The sequence below is a fragment of the Phyllobates terribilis genome, unplaced genomic scaffold (genome assembly GCF_046119375.1).
Source record: "Phyllobates terribilis strain yellow unplaced genomic scaffold, ASM4611937v1 Scaffold_3__8_contigs__length_932513732, whole genome shotgun sequence".
Classification (NCBI taxonomy): domain Eukaryota; kingdom Metazoa; phylum Chordata; class Amphibia; order Anura; family Dendrobatidae; genus Phyllobates; species Phyllobates terribilis.
The window spans coordinates 546255443-546275715 of record NW_027362763.1 but is presented as its reverse complement, the minus strand read 5'-3'; the positions used below and the strand labels follow the sequence as shown (position 1 = coordinate 546275715).

The 20273-nt window shown below is 41.3% G+C and overlaps 1 protein-coding gene across 1 annotated transcript in view; it reads left to right on the top strand.

Annotated features, from left to right (window-relative positions):
• Nucleotides 1-527: 527 nt before the first annotated feature.
• The window catches only part of NMBR (neuromedin B receptor), a 228332-nt gene continuing 208586 nt past the window's right edge, over nt 528-20273 (top strand). The window contains exon 1 of the mRNA XM_073671351.1: nt 528-873. Within this exon, the coding sequence (XP_073527452.1) occupies nt 547-873 (327 nt within the window). The 5' untranslated portion in view covers nt 528-546. The remainder of the gene's footprint in view (nt 874-20273) is intronic.

The window sequence follows — 20273 nt, the reverse complement described above, 5'->3', positions numbered from 1 at the left end:
ACATGTGCCATAAAAGCACATGAGATCTAGGCAGAATAATAAGGCTGTTCTGAGACAATTTATAAGAATAGAAAAATAAGACTTATATTAATAAAAAATTGTAATATCATGAACAATTTTGGAAGAAAGGATAAAAATTGAAAATTGAAACTGAGAGGGGGCAATTTATAATGGACAAAACATACAGTATTTACTCTTTACAGATTTAGCTTCAGAATTGCAAATAGGTTTATGCACTTCAGTACAAAAAACCTAATACTAAACTAAATATGGATTATTGTAAAATACATCCCTGAAATTTCTAAAACTAATTAGCAAATTATTTTTGGACTATTATCTACTGATATCATTACATAAAAATGTCATATTAGATACAGAGCAGATCCTCATTTAACCACACTATTTATATTCTTTATGTTCTAAAATGCCATGTATCAGGCTAAATCATGCTTGTTTCTAGGTTAGAATTAACTTGGTCATTTCCCTCTCAATATTTTACATGTATTTATATCTTGCTGTTTCAGATACAAAGCTATCGTGAATCCAATGGACATCCAAACATCAAGTGCTGTTCTGTGGACATGTATAAAAGCGACAGCCATCTGGATCATTTCAATGCTTTTGGCAGTCCCTGAAGCAGTGTTTTCTGAAGTGGCACATATCAACGGATCAGACAATGTCAGCTTCACAGCTTGTATCCCATATCCACAAAATGATGACATGCATCCAAAGATCCATTCTGTCCTCATATTCTTGGTGTATTATCTTGTTCCACTGACTATTATAAGTGTTTACTATTATCATATTGCTAGAACTTTAATTAAAAGTGCGCACAACCTTCCTGGAGAATACAGTGAGCATTCAAAACGACAGGTGAGTACTTTACATTGATACAAAAAAAAATAATAATTCAGCAAACATTGATTCAAAAAATATATAGAATATATACAGAATATGTAAATAGAATGTAGCAATTATGTTGTTAATATACAGCAGGTGAAAAAAGTATTGGACATTTTCTAAGCAAATATATTTCTAAAGTTGCTAATGACATGAAATTCTCACCAGTTGTCAGTAACAACCCGTTCCATCCACACAGACAAAGAAATCAAACCATACATGTCCATAAATTAAGTGTAATAATGAAAAATGACACAGGAAAAATGTATTGAACACCCTTACTGAAATTTAATTAATACTTCGTACAAAAGCCTTTGTTAGTGGTGACAACTTCAAGATGTCTTCTGTATGGAGAAACTAGTCACATGCATTGCTCAGGTGTTATTTTGACCCATTCTTCCACACAAACCCTCTTCAAATCCTGAAGTTTCCATGTGCTCTTATGAATTCTGAGCTTTAGTTCCTTCCATAAATTTTCTATTGGATTCGGGTCAGGTGATTAGCTGGACCATTCTAGCAGCTTTATTTTCAAAACTCTCAAAGTTTCCTTGGCTGTGTGTTTGGGATCACTGTCTTGCTGAGATGTCCCCCCTCGTCTCATCTTCATCATCCTGGTAGATAGCAGCAGATTTTTTCAAAAATGTCTCAGTGCATTTGTCCATTCATCCTTCCTTCAAAAATTGAAGTTTGCCAGTGCAGTTTTCTGAAAAACAATCCAACACCATGATGTTCCCACCTCCAAACGACACTGTTGGTATGGTGTTTTGGGGTGATATGCAGTGCCTTTTGGCCTCCAACCATGGTGTGTATTATGACATCCAAAATGTTCAATTTTGGTCTCAGCTGACAAGACTATATTCTATCATTATTTCACAGGCTTCTCTAAATGTTGTTGAGCAAACTTTAAACACGCTTAAACATGCATTGTGTTCATCAATGGAGTCTTGCATGGTGAGCGTGCATACAGGCCATGGAGGTTGTGTGCATTACTTATAGTTTTCTTTGAAACAATTATGCCTGCTGATTTTAGGTCTTTCTGTAGCTCTCCACAGTTGGTCATTGGCTCTTGGATAACTCTTCTGATAATTCTTTTCACTCCTCTATTTGAAATCTTGGGGAGAGCACCTGGTCGGGGCCAGTTTATGGTGAAATAATATTCTTAATTATGGCCCCTATAGTGCTCACTGGAACCATCAGTAGTTTAGAAATTCTTCCTTAACCAATGCCATCAGTATGTTTGCAAAGGTCTTGCGAAAGCTCATATAACTTAAAATATGGACACCTATGGTTTGATTTCTTTGCCTAAGTGGATTGGATGGGCTGTTACCGACATCTGGTGAGAATTTCATGTCAATAGCACCTTTAAAAATATATTTACTTACAAAATTGTTGACGTGTTCTTAGTACTTAGTTCACATGCTGTGTATACCTTATACAGGGTAGAATTCTTAATAGCAGCCTATGCCCATGCTTCCTTTTGTATTGTGTGTAGTCAGTAAGAATGGTCAGAAAACTGTCAATGAATTAAGTCTCCAGTAAGAGTTAGAACAGAGCACACTCGCCCAGAGATCAGTGAGTGGCAGCGTAATCTAATTTGTATATAAAGCATATCAGTATAGTGTTATTTTTCTGTCTTATTGAAGCCTCCAGCACTGCAATAGATCTGTCATCTGTAATTTAGTTTCATGCATATAATCTAGAGACATGTCTCTGTTCACATGTCCGAGCCAACACAGCAAAGCTAAAAAATGAGCTGCAGAGAACAGTAAGTTCCAACCTATTGTATGCAATTAAACAAGCAGTATTATTTGCTGTTGTTTTTTTTTTTTTTTTAATGGATAGACATGTGTTTCTAGTTACTACTACTAGGCATTTTAGTCTGGTTCTTTTATCCTCCTGAATGTGCTAACATCCAGTGAAATAGAACAGCAAACAAAAGCCCTGTTTTTTTAAAGATGTGTTTGCCAGGATTCCCGCCTTGGTTCTGCACAAGTCAGAAGTTGGCCAAAAATATTGCAACACTTCCGGGCCAGCTTTGGCTAGGTACGCACATATGGGTATATCACTGGCGGGACATGGGCTGGATCAGAACGTGTTTATACCTGCCCAACTGATTCATGAAAAGTTATATTAACTTAGCGGTGCAACTTAGAAACTTTAGAAATGTATGCTGATCCCTGACTGGAGTAAAATTTATCATGCTGGCACACACTAGATAACAGAATTAGGCGTAATGTACGCAACGCCAGCCTTAAAGAATTGAGCCCAAAGTATTTGTCCCCCTCAGTGTTACAGAAAGATTAAAGGAACATTTTCATAGTTGTCACCTTTAGGGCAACTTTTATGTATGTATTTTGCATTTTTATGGTTTTGTATGGCTCCATATAGTATAGTTAACTAAGCTGAAAAAAACACATGCACATCAACTTTATCAACTCAAGTTTTAGCACAATTACTTATGTTTCATTGCTGGGATTAGAGAATTGTTCTTGTTTTGACCATACTGTATTTAGCTTTAGGTGACCATTCTTACAAGTCATATATGCTCTTATTCTTTGTGAAGTCTTTAGAATAAAATGGAAAAGGGTTGTGTAAAGACCTACTTTTTTAAGAAACAGACTCTATACAGATGTTAATGTGAATATGCACTGCACAAATGTGGTAATGAAAAACCCTGCATGGCAGTTTACTTGGAGCATGAACTGACTCCTAGAGATGGACATTTTGAAGATAGTAATTAACAATATGTAGAATACAAGAGAATCCTATGAACAGCTGAACTGGTTGTAGTTTGATGGTCAGGTGTTACATAAATCTAATTTAAAGAGCGTGTGCTATAAAATTGATTCACACATTAAGTGGATTTATGATGGAGTTGTCACTATGGTATGCTGTCTCACTGAAGGCAGGGGTGCAATTAAAATTTTCAACAACAGATTCGGTATCTGGTGCGAGGGTTGTCTGCTGCGTAGCGTGTCATGGAAATTATTTCTATTCTATAATAAAATATAAGGATTATTGAGTTAGCTTCACACAATTTATAGAAGTTTCTATCATGTGAGGCAATAGCTAAAACTATGCACTAAACAATGGAAAGGGCTGAGATTTATTGTTTCACAGATGAAAATGATGCATACATAGCAAGTAGTACAGGCAGGGGCCGGCGGGCAAATTTTAGCCTGGGGGGCAAGCACACAACAGTGGCCCATGAGTCGCGGCTCATCGGTATCATATTTAACTCTGGCTGCTTCATAAATGAAAGGTAACAAGGCTTTAAAAAAATGAAAACTGGTGTGTTATGTGGATGGTACACACATATGCAATTACAGATAGTTTGTTGTCTTTAAAGCTATGTTCACACTTTGCGTTTTTTTTATGCTTTTTTTAATATAAATTTTCAGCTGCGTTTTACAGTACCAGCAAAGTCTATGAGATTCAAGAAATCTCATGCACACACATTGGTTTTTGTTTCACCAATATTCTTCGCTTTGCATGTTTTTTTGTGCAACAGAGCGCGTCACTTCTTTCAGCGTTAATGGGTAGTGAAAAAATGCTGAAAAAACGCACCAAAAATGCAGGTATCAGGTTTTGCAGCATTTTTTGTTCCAAAACCTGATGAAATAGAATAAGATTTTTTTTTTTTCACTTAACTTTATGTACATGCATAACGAGACAAAAGAACAGTGAAAAAAATGCAGCAAGAAACAAGCAAAATCCTGAACATACCTTCCTGGCAAGAGATTAGGTTTGTGCAGCGTGGGACATGAATTAAAACACTTTTCTGCAGGTATGCAGAGGCTCCTAGGAGGGTAGAAAGGGGCTGTAGGAAACCTGCTTACATGTATTTAAAGGTGGTGGGCAAGGTCTATAAGGTATAAAACTGGTGACAGGTTCCCTTTGTTCCTAGGAGCCCTGAGGCTGTGTGCCCACCGTGCGTTTTTTAAGTAGCGGCAATTCCGCTGCAGAAACGCTTAAAAAATGCTTGGTAGAAGACCTGCCATGTTCCCCAATGATAATCCGCATGTGCTGTGCACATGCTGCGGAAATTTCCGCTGCGGATTATCGTTGCGGAAAAAAACGCAGCACTACCAATTATTCTGCGTAAACACGGCGTTTTCACCGCCATTGACTTACATTGGAACGCATGGATTATGCATCACTGCATCTGCACATGCGGATAACATGCGTTTCAATGTGCGGATGGTACCTGGGTTTGGAGAAGAGGAGACTCTCCTCCGGACCCGGGTACCATTCTTTTTTTACCATTCTTTTACGGTCACACTATATAAATCCATGCCGGTTGCATGGATTTATATAGTGTGACAAAGTTGTCAAGCACTTTCCAGGTGATGCTAAAATCGTTTGGAAAGCGCTTGATAACCCGCATGCAGAAATGCATGTGAAGAACTCTTCACATCCGCATGTCCCTGGCAGGAAAAACGCATGTACAATCCGCATGTGGAAATGCATGTGAAGAACGCTTCACATCTGCATGTCCCTGGCAGGAAAAACGCATGTACAATCCGCATGTACAATCCGCATGTACAATCCGCATGCGTTTTTTCTGCCAGGGAGATGCAGAAACGCTCATGAAAAATCAGGAGCATTTCGGCATTGTGGGCACATAGCCTTAAAAGTGAAATCTATACATTGGGTTTTATAGGGGCTACATACCCTGTAGGAATGTATAAGTAGCTTAAATTGTGTTTTGGGGGTAGATTTCCTGTAAGCAGGGTATATGTTTTTTTTTAAGTGTAGTAAAGCATGGTACGCTGTGCTTTTCTACACTTCTCTAAAATGTATTAAAAATAATACATGTACTCAGTGTAAAGGTGGTGAATGTAAGTATAGGAAATAAATAATCTAAGACTATTAATTGATAGGTTAAGAAGAGATCTATGATAACGGAAAACCTTTCATTAACTGTGACTCAATAGTCTCATATTTTTTCTTTCCTATACATTAATGAAATATGATGTTTAAATTTGGGGACATAAAGTTATAAAAATGTAATTACAGATGTACTGCATCTGACCATTGTAGAATGACTGCAAAGCGGTAGCTTTGAATAACCTGTCCTGTATAACACCTGATGTCTGTATATACAGTATAGGCTATATAAGTCATATTATCCTGTATATGCACCTGATGTCTGTGCACACAGTATACCACATACAGTATACAGGATAATATATGACTAGAATATGATAAAGTGTGAGACACACATCAGATATTACACCAGCTACATATTATCCTGTATATAACATCTGATGTCAGTGGATATAGTACGTATATTACATACAGTATATAGGATATATGTCGGTATATATTATACTATGACTAAAGACATCAGACATTACACCAGCTGCATATTATCCTGTATATAACATCGGATGTCAGTACATAGTGTATACATCCAGTATATAGGAGAATATGTGACTTGTGTATGATATACTGTGACTAAAGACATCCAATGTCATGTATAGGATGTGACAGTTATATACTACACTATGACTACAGACATCGGATATTACACCAGCCAGATATCATCCTGTATATTAGATCAGGTGTTTGTATACATCCAGCTCACAGGATCACTGGCGACACAGACAGAAGAGGGTCCCTGTGCAGGAGCAGTATATGGGCCCTTTACAGTCCAGTAGCTCATCATAATGCATAATTCCACATATTTTGGAGGTGGAAATGGGCCCCCTTACCTCTTGGGCCCCTGTGTGACTGCACAGGATGCACCAATGATATGTCTGCCCTTGCACAGGATAATATGTGACTGGTATATGATACACAGTGATACAGACATCAGATGTTATAATACATATTATCATCTATATGTGTGTGTACATATAACAACGTGTATACTGTATTACATTTGATGTCTGTAGTCACAGTATCTCATCTACCAGCACTGTATGTACTGTACTGTGCACTGACATTAGATGGTATAATGGTTTATGCACTGGACTGATCCTGCACCAGTTACAGGATGTTATAATAGCAGGCTGTGTATATATAATCTATGAGCCGCAGGATCAGTCCTGTGCAGGGTCTGTATACTCATGTCTGCAGTGGCTGTATTATCTGGGGCAGTTTGAACCTTCATACAGATCTGAGCCGATGATCGCACACTGACAGCCTGACCCCGACCTGCATGAAGGTGCAAACTGCCATAATAAAATCCCCTGATCCTCCCTCAGCAGAGCAGCCATAAAGTTCAGTATCCGGCCCTGGACTTGTGAGACCTTATCATGGCACAGCCCCCTCCTTTCTGTAGAAACTGTGTAAATCTCTTACCTCCATCACTTCACGGGCCCCACACTTACCAACATCAAGTGACGTCTGACCTCCCACACACTGCTCACAGGAAGGTCAGCGTGAGGTGAGCAGTGTTTGCTCTGTGCTGCATATGTACACATTAAGATACAGTGCAAGCTGCAGCCTCTAAATCAGTAGAGGGCTGTGCGGCTCTGAACGACTGCTTTGGGACCGGCCTGGGGGGCATGTGCGCCCCTGCTTCAATGGCTAGTCCACCCCTGAGTACAGGCCTGATTAAACAACAAGTGACGACTTCCCTAACTGAAGTTGTCATTTTCTTCTCCATCTGGTCCAGACCTTCACAACTTCTTCCAGCTCTGTAACTCACAAGTGACATCTTCTCTAATTGGAAGATATTCTTTTTTTTCCATCTGGTCAAGATTTTCATGACTTCTTCATACTATGGCTTGCCTTTGCAGATTTTGCCACAAATAGATCTTTGTTTTTCACCATGCACCCTAAAATAAATTGTTTGTAGTGGTCTCTAAAATGAATTATAACATACAATGCTAAGCTAGTAATACATTTCTATATACAGTGGTGGCCAAAAGTATTGGCACCCCTGCAATTCTGTCAGATAATACTCAGTTTCTTCCTGAAAATGATTGCAATCACAAATTCTTTGGTATTATTATCTTCATTAAATTTGTCTTCAATGAAAAAACACAAAAAGAATTGTCCTAAAGCCAAATTGGATACAATTCCACACCAAACCTAAAGGGGGTGGACAAAAGTATTGGCACTGTTTGAAAAATCATGTGATGCTTCTCTAATTCGTGTAATTAACAGCACCTGTAACTTACCTGTGGTACCTAACAGGTGCAGGCAATAACTAAATCACACTTGCAGCCAGTTAACATGGATTAAAGTTGACTCAACCTCTGTCCTGTGTCCTTGTGTGAACCACATTGAGCATGGAGAAAAGAAAGAAGACCAAAGAACTGTCTGAGGACTTGAGAAACCAAATTGTGAGGAAGCATGAGCAATCTCAAGGCTACAAGTCCATCTCCAAAGACCTGAATGTTCCTGTGTCTTCCGTGCGCAGTGTCATCAAGAAGTTTAAAGCCCATGGCACTGTGGCTAACCTCCCTATATGTGGACGGAAAAGAAAAATTGACGAGAGATTTCAACGCAAGATTGTGCAGATGGTGGATAAAGAACCTCGACTAACATCCAAACAAGTTCAAGCTGCCCTGTACAACAGTGTAAACCCGTACTATCCGTTGGCGTCTGAATGAAAAAGGACCGTATGGTAGGATACCCAGGAAGACCCCACTTCTTACCCCGAGACATAAAAAAGCCAGGCTGAAGTTTGCCAAAACTTACCTGAGAAAGCCTAAAATGTTTTGGAAGAATGTTCTCTGGTCAGATGAGACAAAAGAAGAGCTTTTTGGGAAAAAGCATCAACATAGAGTGTACAGGAAAAAAAAGAGGCATTCAAAGAAAAGAACATGGTCCCCACAGTCAAACATGGCGGAGGTTCCCTGATGTTTTGGGGTTGCGTTGCTGCTTCTGGCACTGGACTGCTTGACCGTGTGCATGGCATTATGAAGTCTGAAGACAAACAACAAATTTTGTAGCATAATGTAGGGCCCAGTGTGAGAAAGCTGGGTCTCCCTCAGAGGTCATGGGTCTTCCAGCAGGACAATGACCCAAAACACACTTCCAAAAGCACTATAAAATGGTTTGAGTGAAAGCACTGGAGACTTCTAAGGTGGCCAGCAATGAGTCCAGACCTGAATCCCATAGAACACCTGTGGAGAGATCTCAAAATGGCAGTTTGGAGAAGGGACCCTTCAAATATCAGGGACCTGGAGCAGTTTGCCAAAGAAGAATGGTCTACAATTCCAGCAGAGCATTGTAAGAAACTCATTGATGGTTACCAGAAGCGGTTGTTCACAGTTATTTTGGCTAAAGGTTGTGCAACCAAGTATTAGGCTGAGGGTGGCAATACTTTTGTCTGGCCCATTTTTGGAGTTTTGTGTGAAATGATCAATGATTTGATTTTTGCTTCATTCTCTTTTGTGTTTTTTCCTTGCAAGCAAATTAAATGAAGATAATAATACCAAAGAATTTGTGATTGCAATCATTTTCAGGAAGAAACTGAGTATTATCTGACAGAATTGCAGGGGTGCCAATACTTTTGGCCACCACTGTATGCTGTTCTGCCACCATGGATTATAATGCTGACTGCACCACAAAAATGAATTCTAATATATATGGTGCCTCAGAAATTAATAATAAATACTTTGCCTCAAGAAATTAATTCTATTAAACCCTAAACCTCCTGTATTAAATTATAATACATATCATGGTCCAATAAATAAATTCTAACAAATTGTGCTACATTAATAAATTTAACTGTCTCCCTTGAAATGAATTATAAATCTGCAATGCCATAAATAAATTATAATATACGCTGTTCCCCCTAAAATTAATTTTAATAAACCTTGTGTCTTCAAAAATCAACTATAATTGACATTATGCTGCAGAAGGGAATGAGGATAAATAATGTGCCCCCAGAATTAAGTTATAAACTGTGTTGCACTGAATAGTCACCTTTCCCAAGTTCCATTCTGACATTCAGCGATGAAGATCTGGAATCTTCTGTTCTGGCCTTGCTCCTGAGGAAAACACTGGCTTTAACTTAGAGGAAGTGTGTTGAACTTTCGGGGATCGAGCCAAAGGTCTCATTTGCAGCGAGCCAACTATTGATTATTCAATTGTACCCACGTCCTGAGGACTTGGATAAAATTGAGTGCTGGGAAGGCCAGTACAAGGTGGCAGAGGGCAGTAGCCGTGGTCACACTGCCTGTTTAAGGCACCCAGGCATTTTACAGGAAATTCATGTCCCAGTTCCAGTGTGCTGTCTTGTATAGGGTGCATTACACTAAATTGTAGGCTGTAGGCCTCTGCTGTCTTCAATTCTCCATATTCAGGAACAGCCACACACAACTCAAGGGACGTCCCATTCTTTTCAACACATAAACTTACTGGACAGTTCAAGTTCATCAGATTGTACCAGTCAGTATAGGGCACAGAACCCTCTGTTTCTTGTTTCAGTAATACAGTACATTTCCCGCTTTACTTTCCGTTCTTCCTGAACTATCCTTACATCCACTAATCCTGTCAGCCCCAGGGATTTCCGTTCAGTCCCACAGTATATTCCAGATCCGTTACCTTTCCCTCACGTGGATCCAGGTTCATCTTTCTCTGTACGCAGGGGTTAAAGTGCTCTCCATAGCACATGTATCGAGCCATAGGCTCCGGTTGTTGCAGGAATGTCTGCAGGAAATCTTGGAAGGCCTCATACCACCCAGAACACTTTGTACTCGCTTCTGCTATTAGTCCACTGCACCTAGAACTTCACCTTGTCACTTAGCAAACAAACTATCCTCTAGAAACAGGAAGCAGTCTCTTTTTGACTGGCCCTAACCCCTCCCTGTGAAGCTAGTCACTACTCATGGACAGACCGTGAGGCAGAGAAGTCAGACACTCCGGGGTCAGTACCAAGAGAGCACATAGAAAACCAAGGGAAAAGACAAAGGCGTAAGTCATGTCATGGTCCGGGGTCAAAATACTAGGAGATAGCTGATCAAAGCAAAAGGACAAGAGAAGGGGAAAGTCAGAACACGGTCCAAGGGTCAGGCAGTGGAATATCAGAACTTAGAACAAGAGAATCAGGCAAACACTCACCAGGAAACACAAATTACATCTGGCAGGGATTAGAGGCAAACAGCCCAGTTAAATAGCTTGGACAATCTCCAGAACAGAAAACACCTGGAGAAAGTCCTGCACCTCCCAGTCCCAGATTGGATAGCCCACCTGTCAATCAAAGCACCAACAGCTCAGCACACCCATCACAAGATTGGACAGCCGAGCTGTCAATCAAAACACTGACAACTCAGTATGACCCAGCTTCCATAGGACAGCAAAACAATAACTCACTGTGTGGAGGAACCGTGACACTCCCACTGTGGGCTAGACCAAACACTTAACTGTCTCTTATCCTAATGTTCTAGCTTACCTACAGTCACTATTTATGTTTATCCTAAGCACTAAACTAAGCCTTATTCTATGCTTACCCTATACTGGAGCTGGAGTGTACCTTACTCACACTTGGCATTACCTTTACAGCACCTACACAATAGCACCATTACCTAAAACACTACGCATTTTTAAACATTACATTCCTAAAACTGCATGACATAGTTCACACTTCACATATCGCAATGCATGCACAAAAACGCATGACACTATTCACTTTTATTGTCGTCTTCAGTGGCAGGAAGATGACATTACAGTCCACATCCACAGACTAGTCCAATTGGAGTGAAAGATAAAATATAACTTTTATTCTTAAACATTAAAAGAAAAATTAGTGATAGTTTAAATTTAAAAAAATTTAGAAAAAAATTTATATTTTATCTATCACTCCAACTGGATAAGTCTTTGAAAGTGAAAAATAATAGTTTAGAGAAATCTATTAATCTGTTAGAGCAGTGAATTTATTACAGTCCACATCCTTACACCAGCTGATGTATTCTTCTTTTCCACAGTCAATTAATTGCGGTAGGTCATAAATGTTTTCCATGATGCAACCACTTTAAAGGGGTACTCCAGGGAGATAAAAAATTACCATAATGCTCATACTTTCATGAACTAATGAGATAACATGTATAGGACTGTTTTCCATCCTAACAGGAGCTGTAATTCTGTGATGCTGGAGCTGCTCCTTGGTGCTCTTCCTCCCTTCTGGGACGTTACGTCACACAACGGGGGCATGGCCTGCTCCAGGCTGCTAGTAGCTGCCAATTCCCTGATAATATCTGCTTGTATTCAGTCCGATATTGATAGATGTATTTTGAAAAGATTGTACAAAGAATATACGGTAAATTGTTTAAAAAATTCCACAATTTGTCGAAAGAAATAATTCTCTAAATGATCCTCTGTAACGAGCCTTCTAACATTTACTAGATTCCTCTTGCTTCCTTGTCCCAACCTGGACACACCACAGATTTCCAGATGCTAACTGAGACACGCAAGCACGACACGCCTGCTCAGTCTGGCTCCAGACAGAAGAACGCATGGAGCCGTTACAGGTACGAGGAGTGTGTATGGCGCTGGAGATGGCGGTATGCGTAGACACTGAACGCATACGGCGATCTCCGGCACCATACTTACATACTTACCTGAACGGGAGGAGCATTGCCGTGGCGCCTCTCTTCTCGCCGGAGACTAGGGCAGGAATGAAGACGTCGGAATCGGCGGATGCGAATAGCGCTATCCGGCGCCATATTACTGAAGACACATTTGCAGTGTGTCTTCAGCAAAATGGCACCGGACAGCGTGGTATGGGCACGCGCATACTCCGGCGCCACACTCCTCCCCTGGCCTCTGGCAGAACAGGACACAGCAGCGCTGGAGCACAGGGAGGAAAGGTGAGTATAAGTGTTTTTTTTGTATGTGTGCTGCGTGAAAGGGATGAGGGGTGCCATACATACCAGGATTGGGGGGTGAGGGAGCCACATATACCAGGATTGGGGAACGAGGAGGCCACACATACCAGGATTGGGGGTGAGGTGACCATGCATACCAGGATTGGGGTAAGGGGACCATGCATACTGGGATTGGGAATTAGGGGTACCATACATACCAGGATTGGGGAGTGAGGGGTGCCATGCATACCAGCATTGGGGATGAGGGGTGCCATGCATACCAGCATTGGGGATGAGGGGTACTCTGCATACCAGAATAGGGATGAGGGGTACCATGCATATCAGAATAGGGATGAGGGGTACCATGCATAACAGGATTGGGGATGAGGGGTACCATGCATACCAGAATAGGGATGAGGGGTACCATGCATAACAGGATTCGGGGGTGAGGGGTGCTATGCGTACCAGGATTGGGGGGTGAGGGGGCCACACATACCAGGATTGGGGGTGAGGGGACCATGCATACCAGAATTGGGGGTGAGGGGACCATGCATACCAGGATTGGGGATGAAGGGTGCCATATATACCAGGATTGGGGGGTGAGGGGTGTTATGCATACCAGGATTGAGGGGTGAGGGGTGCCATGCATACCAGAAAAGGGATGAGGGGTACCATGCTTACCAGAATAGGGATGAGGGGTACCATGTGACGGCGCTGGGCCGGTTGGTTCTTTTGGGATAGTCTCGGTGGCGTGACCCAGTCCGTGGCCCTGGGTGGTCAATAACAGAGGGGAATAAAGTTTTGGGGATAAAGTTTTGTGACGCCACCCGTGCTATGCGGCTATTGGTAGCCGTCGCTGCTGTTCAGATCAACTGGGGCCGTTGGTGACACAGCAAAGATAGTTCAGCTCTCCACGGGTAGAGCTAGGCTCCAGGGCAGTTAAAGAGGTAGCTTTGTTGTTGGCATAGTGGTCCCCTCTACCTTCAGGCCTTCCTTGTGTGCTCCCCTAAACTACTTCAACCACCTACCTCCTCTACCTAGTTCCCTCCTCCAGACAGGGACAGGGACTTTGCTCTCCCTCAGGAGCAGTCTCGCCCTTCCCTACAGGAGTGATGTGGTGTTGGATGTGGGTGTGTGGGTCCCGGGTAGTGCTCCCTCCTTACCCGAGAGTGGGGTACCACACCTTTGGCTGAGATGCAGTACCTCTGTGGCGACTGGACCCGTATGGGCACCTTATACCCCCCGTTAAACACAGCACGTCCGCGGGCTGGAACAGAGTAAAAAAAAGCAAGAATTTAAGACATTCAAAATTTTTAGAATGCATTCACAGGTAAAAACGGTAAATAAATAACTTTTTCTTCCCTTTATGGGAGGCACTTTTTCTAAAACGTTGCATAAGACTACCAGGTATATAAAACAATATTAGATCACTTTAAATAACATTCTTTCAAATATAAAACATTATATTATATATTATATAACACATTTTCAAGCAAGTTCAGAAGGCTCCTGTGAGATCCCAGGGTGTCCATATCACATTGTTTCAAGTGCAATATGGGGGACCCATCCTAAAACTCCCAACGTAGGCCCTGGACGTGGGTGCAGGACATAGCTGATTCACTAGTTGGACCACGTGTTCGCCCACTCCAAACGGGTTTTTGTTCAGTTGCCCATAAAACCAATAAGAAACACATTAATAAGTGCCAACTTTTTACAGTAAAAGTTCTGGCTGTTCACTGTCCACAATCATAACGTCTTTTTCTTTTCTTTTTCTACCGGGTACTAATTATGTTATCATCGCACACAGTTATTAACTTATTAATTTTGATATAAACACTAGAGATGAGTGGTGTTCGACTCGAACTGTTCGCCAATCTCAAATTCGAGCTGTTTTGGGCGGTGTTCGAGCCGTTCGGCGAACACGAACAATTTGAAAAAAATTTGGCTGTTCGAGGTTATGTTCGATAACTGTTCGTGCACCTAAATCATAACTGGATTTTTTCTCAGTAATGCTGGAAATTAATGTTAATACGCAGTTTGAGGGTACAGCGGGGCGGGGGGAGGGGCAGGGGATGGATCTCTGCAGAAATAATGAAGATCTCCATTTTTTTTTCTCTTTCTCGCATTTACAGTGGGGAGGTGCAATCTGTCAGCCTATCAGCAGCGCACACACGGAGCGAACTGCTTTTATTCACACAAGCAAGGGAATGTGTCATTGGCAGTGTATGTCACATGTCCTTGCCCTATAAGACCCAGCCATTTTCCCCGTCGCCACCATTTTCTCACTGCTGCAGCTGCGTGTTAGACGGCACCGCTGTTGCTGTGTGCGCTATACCTTGTTAATTTCAAGCCAATTTTCGCAAAAATCTACAGATAGCTTGGGAGTAGGGAATAGTTGTGATTGCAGTCCTTTTAAGGACTAGGTTACATCATTACCTACGACTTTTATCAGGCCGGTTTGTGCTCTTAAATAGATAGGTTGGGAGTAAAGACTAATTGTAATTGCAGTCCTTTTCAGGGCTAGGTTACATCAGTTCCTATCACTTTTATCAGGCAGGTCTGTGCTCTTAAATAGATAGGTTGGGAGTAAAGACTAATTGTAATTGCAGTCCTTTTCAGGGCTAGGTTACATCAGTTCCTATCACTTTTATCAGGCAGGTCTGTGCTCTTAAATAGATAGGTTGGGAGTAAAGACTAATTGTAATTGCAGTCCTTTTCAGGGCTAGGTTACATCAGTTCCTATCACTTTTTGCCAGGCAGGTCTGTGCCAGTGCTGTGCAAGTTTTTTTCACAGCATTTGGCTAAATCTAGCAAAGCAAATCCTTTTTGTCCTCTTGCAGTGTGTGTTAGTCAGTGGAGAAGCCTATCTGTGTTGCAAGCTACACCACCTGTGTATAGAATACAAATTTTTTTACTGCACCTAGTGAAGTAAAACCTTTTGGGCATAGCATCATTCTATTAGTCCATCTATACTAACCTTCACAAGGTTGCAAATTCAATATAATTTTTTTCTGCATCTAGCTCTGAAAAAATATTTCGGCTTGTAGCAGTGTGTGGGACTTGTTCTATTAGTCCATCTATACTAACCTCCACCAGGTTGCAAATTCAATATAATTTTTATCTGCATCTAGCTCTGAAAAAATATTTCGGCTTGTAGCAGTGTGTGTGTGACTTGTTCTATTAGTCCATCTATACTAACCTCCACCAGGTTGCAAATTCAATATAATTTTTTTCTGCATCTAGCTCTGAAAAAATATTTCGGCTTGCAGCAGTGTGTGGGACTTGTTCTATTAGTCCATCTATACTAACCTCCACCAGGTTGCAAATTCAATATAATTTTTATCTGCATCTAGCTCTGAAAAAATATTTCGGCTTGTAGCAGTGTGTGTGTGACTTATTCTATTAGTCCATCTATACTAACCTCCACCAGGTTGCAAATTCAATATAATTTTTTTCTGCATCTAGCTCTGAAAAAATATTTCGGCTTGTAGCAGTGTGTGTGACTTGTTCTATTAGTCCATCTATACTAACCTCCACCAGGTTGCAAATTCAATATAATTTTTATCTGCATCTAGCTCTGAAAAAATATTTCGGCTTGTAGCAGTGTGTGTGTGACTTATTCTATTAGTCCATCTATACTAACCTCCACCAGGTTGCAAATTCAATATAATTTTTTTCTGCATCTAGCTCTGAAAAAATATTTCGGCTTGTAGCAGTGTGTGTGACTTGTTCTATTAGTCCATCTATACTAACCTCCACCAGGTTGCAAATTCAATATAATTTTTATCTGCATCTAGCTCTGAAAAAATATTTCGGCTTGTAGCAGTGTGTGTGTGACTTATTCTATTAGTCCATCTATACTAACCTCCACCAGGTTGCAAATTCAATATAATTTTTTTCTGCATCTAGCTCTGAAAAAATATTTCGGCTTGTAGCAGTGTGTGAGACTTGTTCTATTAGTCCATGTATACTAACCTCCACCAGGTTGCAAATTCAATATCATTTTTATCTGCACCTACCTCTGAAAAAATATTTGGGCTTCGGCTTGTAGCAGTGTGTGGAACTTGTTCTATTAGTCCATCTATACTGTCCTCCACCAGGTTGCAAATTCAATATAATTTTTATCTGCATCTAGCTCTGAAAAAATATTTCAGCTTGTAGCAGTGTGTGGGACTTGTTCTATTAGTCCATCTATACTAACCTCCACCAGGTTGCAAATTCAATATAATTTTTATCTGCATCTAGCTCTGAAAAAATATTTCGGCTTCGGCTTGAAGCAGTGTGTGGGACTTGTTCTATTAGTCCATCTATACTAACCTCCACCAGGTTGCCAATTCAATACAATTTTTTTTCTGCATCTAGTGCTGAAAAAATATTTCGGCATGTAGCAGTGTGTGAGATTTGTTCTATTAGTCCATCTATACTAACCTCCACCCAAAAGGTTTTACTTCACTAGGTGCAGTAAAAAAATTTGTATTCTATACACAGGTGGTGTAGCTTGCAACACAGATAGGCTTCTCCACTGACTAACACACACTGCAAGAGGACAAAAAGGATTTGCTTTGCTAGATTTAGCCAAATGCTGTGAAAAAAACTTGCACAGCACTGGCACAGACCTGCCTGGCAAAAAGTGATAGGAACTGATGTAACCTAGCCCTGAAAAGGACTGCAATTACAATTAGTCTTTACTCCCAACCTATCTATTTAAGAGCACAGACCTGCCTGATAAAAGTGATAGGAACTGATGTAACCTAGCCCTGAAAAGGACTGCAATTACAATTAGTCTTTACTCCCAACCTATCTATTTAAGAGCACAGACCTGCCTGATAAAAGTGATAGGAACTGATGTAACCTAGCCCTGAAAAGGACTGCAATTACAATTAGTCTTTACTCCCAACCTATCTATTTAAGAGCACAAACCGGCCTGATAAAAGTCGTAGGAAATGATGTAACCTAGTCCTTAAAAGGACTGCAATCACAACTATTCCCTACTCTCAAGCTATCTGTAGATTTTTGTGAAAATTGGCTTGAAATTAACAAGGTATAGCGCACACAGCAACAGCGGTGCCGTCTAACACGCAGCTGCAGCAGTGAGAAAATTGTGGCGACGGGGAAAATGGCTGGGTCTTATAGGGCAAGGACATGTGACATACACTGCCAATGACACATGCCCTTGCTTGTGTGAATAAAAGCAGTTCGCTCCGTGTGTGCGCTGCTGATAGGCTGACAGATTGCACCTCCCCACTGTAAATGCGGGAAAGAGAAAAAAAAATGGAGATCTTCATTATTTCTGCAGAGATCCATCCCCTGCCCCTCCCCCCGCCCCGCTGTACACTCAAACTGCGTATTAACATTAATTTCCAGCATTACTGAGAAAAAATCCAGTTATGATTTAGGTGCACGAACAGTTATCGAACATAACCTCGAACAGCCGAATTTTTTTCAAATTGTTCGTGTTCGCCGAACGGCTCGAACACCGCCCAAAACAGCTCGAATTTGAGATTGGCGAACAGTTTGAGTCGAACACCACTCATCTCTAGTGTTTATATCAAAATTAATAAGTTAATAACTGTGTGCGATGATAACATAATTAGTACCCGGTAGAAAAAGAAAAGAAAAGACGTTATGATTGTGGACAGTGAACAGCCAGAACTTTTACTGTAAAAAGTTGGCACTTATTAATGTGTTTCTTATTGGTTTTATGGGCAACTGAACAAAAACCCGTTTGGAGTGGGCGAACACGTGGTCCAACTAGTGAATCAGCTATGTCCTGCAGCCACGTCCAGGGCCTACGTTGGGAGTTTTAGGATGGGTCCCCCATATTGCACTTGAAACAATGTGATATGGACACCCTGGGATCTCACAGGAGCCTTCTGAACTTGCTTGAAAAAGTGTTATATAATATATAATATAATGTTTTATATTTGAAAGAATGTTATTTAAAGTGATCTAATATTGTTTTATATACCTGGTAGTCTTATGCAACGTTTTAGAAAAAGTGCCTCCCATAAAGGGAAGAAAAAGTTATTTATTTACCGTTTTTACCTGTGAATGCATTCTAAAAACTTTGAATGTCTTAAATTCTTGCTTTTTTTTACTCGGTTCCAGCCCGCGGACGTGCTGTGTTTAACGGGGGGTATAAGGTGCCCATGCGGGTCCAGTCGCCACAGAGGTACTGCATCTCAGCCAAAGGTGTGGTACCCCACTCTCGGGTAAGGAGGGAGCACTACCCGGGACCCACACACCGTGATCCGTTAGATGGCCGTGATGTCTCATGCACCTTGCCATACCGCTATCGGCACAATCTCTGACCATACTATAGTTAGTTTTGTGAAAAATTCTCTGAAGCGCTCAGTGTCTAGTTTCATTATTACCATTAGTTATGCGCTCTTGTGATGACCTAGGTTGCTTCCCCCGGCCTGTATAACTAAGATGACCAGACCTCTTGCCTCTCTCCCTACCTTGATTACCTCCATTAGTACCTGTGGCCATAGCAGGCCTCTAATACCTCTCCAGTTGAAATATGTGTTATGAAACTCTAATTTCCTCCCGCCTGGGTGGACTTTCGCCCTTTTTCTGCCCAATATATATACGAGTGGCCTCTCACTGTTGGCTTAGCGTCACCTGTAAAAGAAACACCCATCGGGCAACAGTTGCCCACCCTCCCTATGGGATCTAGTGGCGAATAGTTGATGCCATTAATCAGAGCGTCAGTTGCCCCGTCGACGTGGCAAGCATACGGTAAGGCATGGGAAGAGTGGACTCGACTAGTAGCAGGCAGACGGGTTGACCAATGTGAACAAGCCAGATCACAAGTCACCATAGAATTTCTCCACCAGCTAATGATGAGGGGCATATCTGGGGCGTCAGCGCAGCGGTGTCTGACCGGAGTAGCATTTCACTTCCAACTACTGAATTGGGGAGATGTGACAAAGATTCATCATCAGACAATCCATAAAAGGGTAGAAAAGGGGTCAGCCAAGTCAGGAGTGTAGACGTCCCGTCCCGTGTCACTAAAACTGATTTCTCACATCATATCCCTAACACCATTAACATGACACTCACAATTTGAAGCAACACTACTTTCTACTGCATTTGCGATCGCCGTCTTCAGGGCGCTATGCATAAGCGAATTAGTCCCTCAATCCAAAATTACCACCAGTGGAGGCTTATTACACCAGGACATAGTCATAGCCAATAATGCAATACGTCTACGCATACGCCAATCGAAAACGGTTCCAGCGGGCAGGGGCACTTGGGTACTTCTACAACCCACAAACGGTACACTGAGTCGGGTAACAATAGTAAAAACATATATAACCTTCAGATCACAAATTAATTTCTTCCTATCACACATTGATGGAACGCCATTATCAAGATACCAGTTCCAAGCTATATTTAATAAATGCATAACATCGGCAGGGAACCACCCCAAAGATTACGGGACACACTCATTCTGCATAGGTGCGGCCACGGAAGCAGCAAGAGCAGGACTGTCAGAAACGGAAGTTCAGAGGATAGGGAGATGGCGATCCACATGTTTGGTGAGATACATAAGACCGGACTTGTTATCCTAACGTGGTTTGTTTCTTTTACAAGTGACGC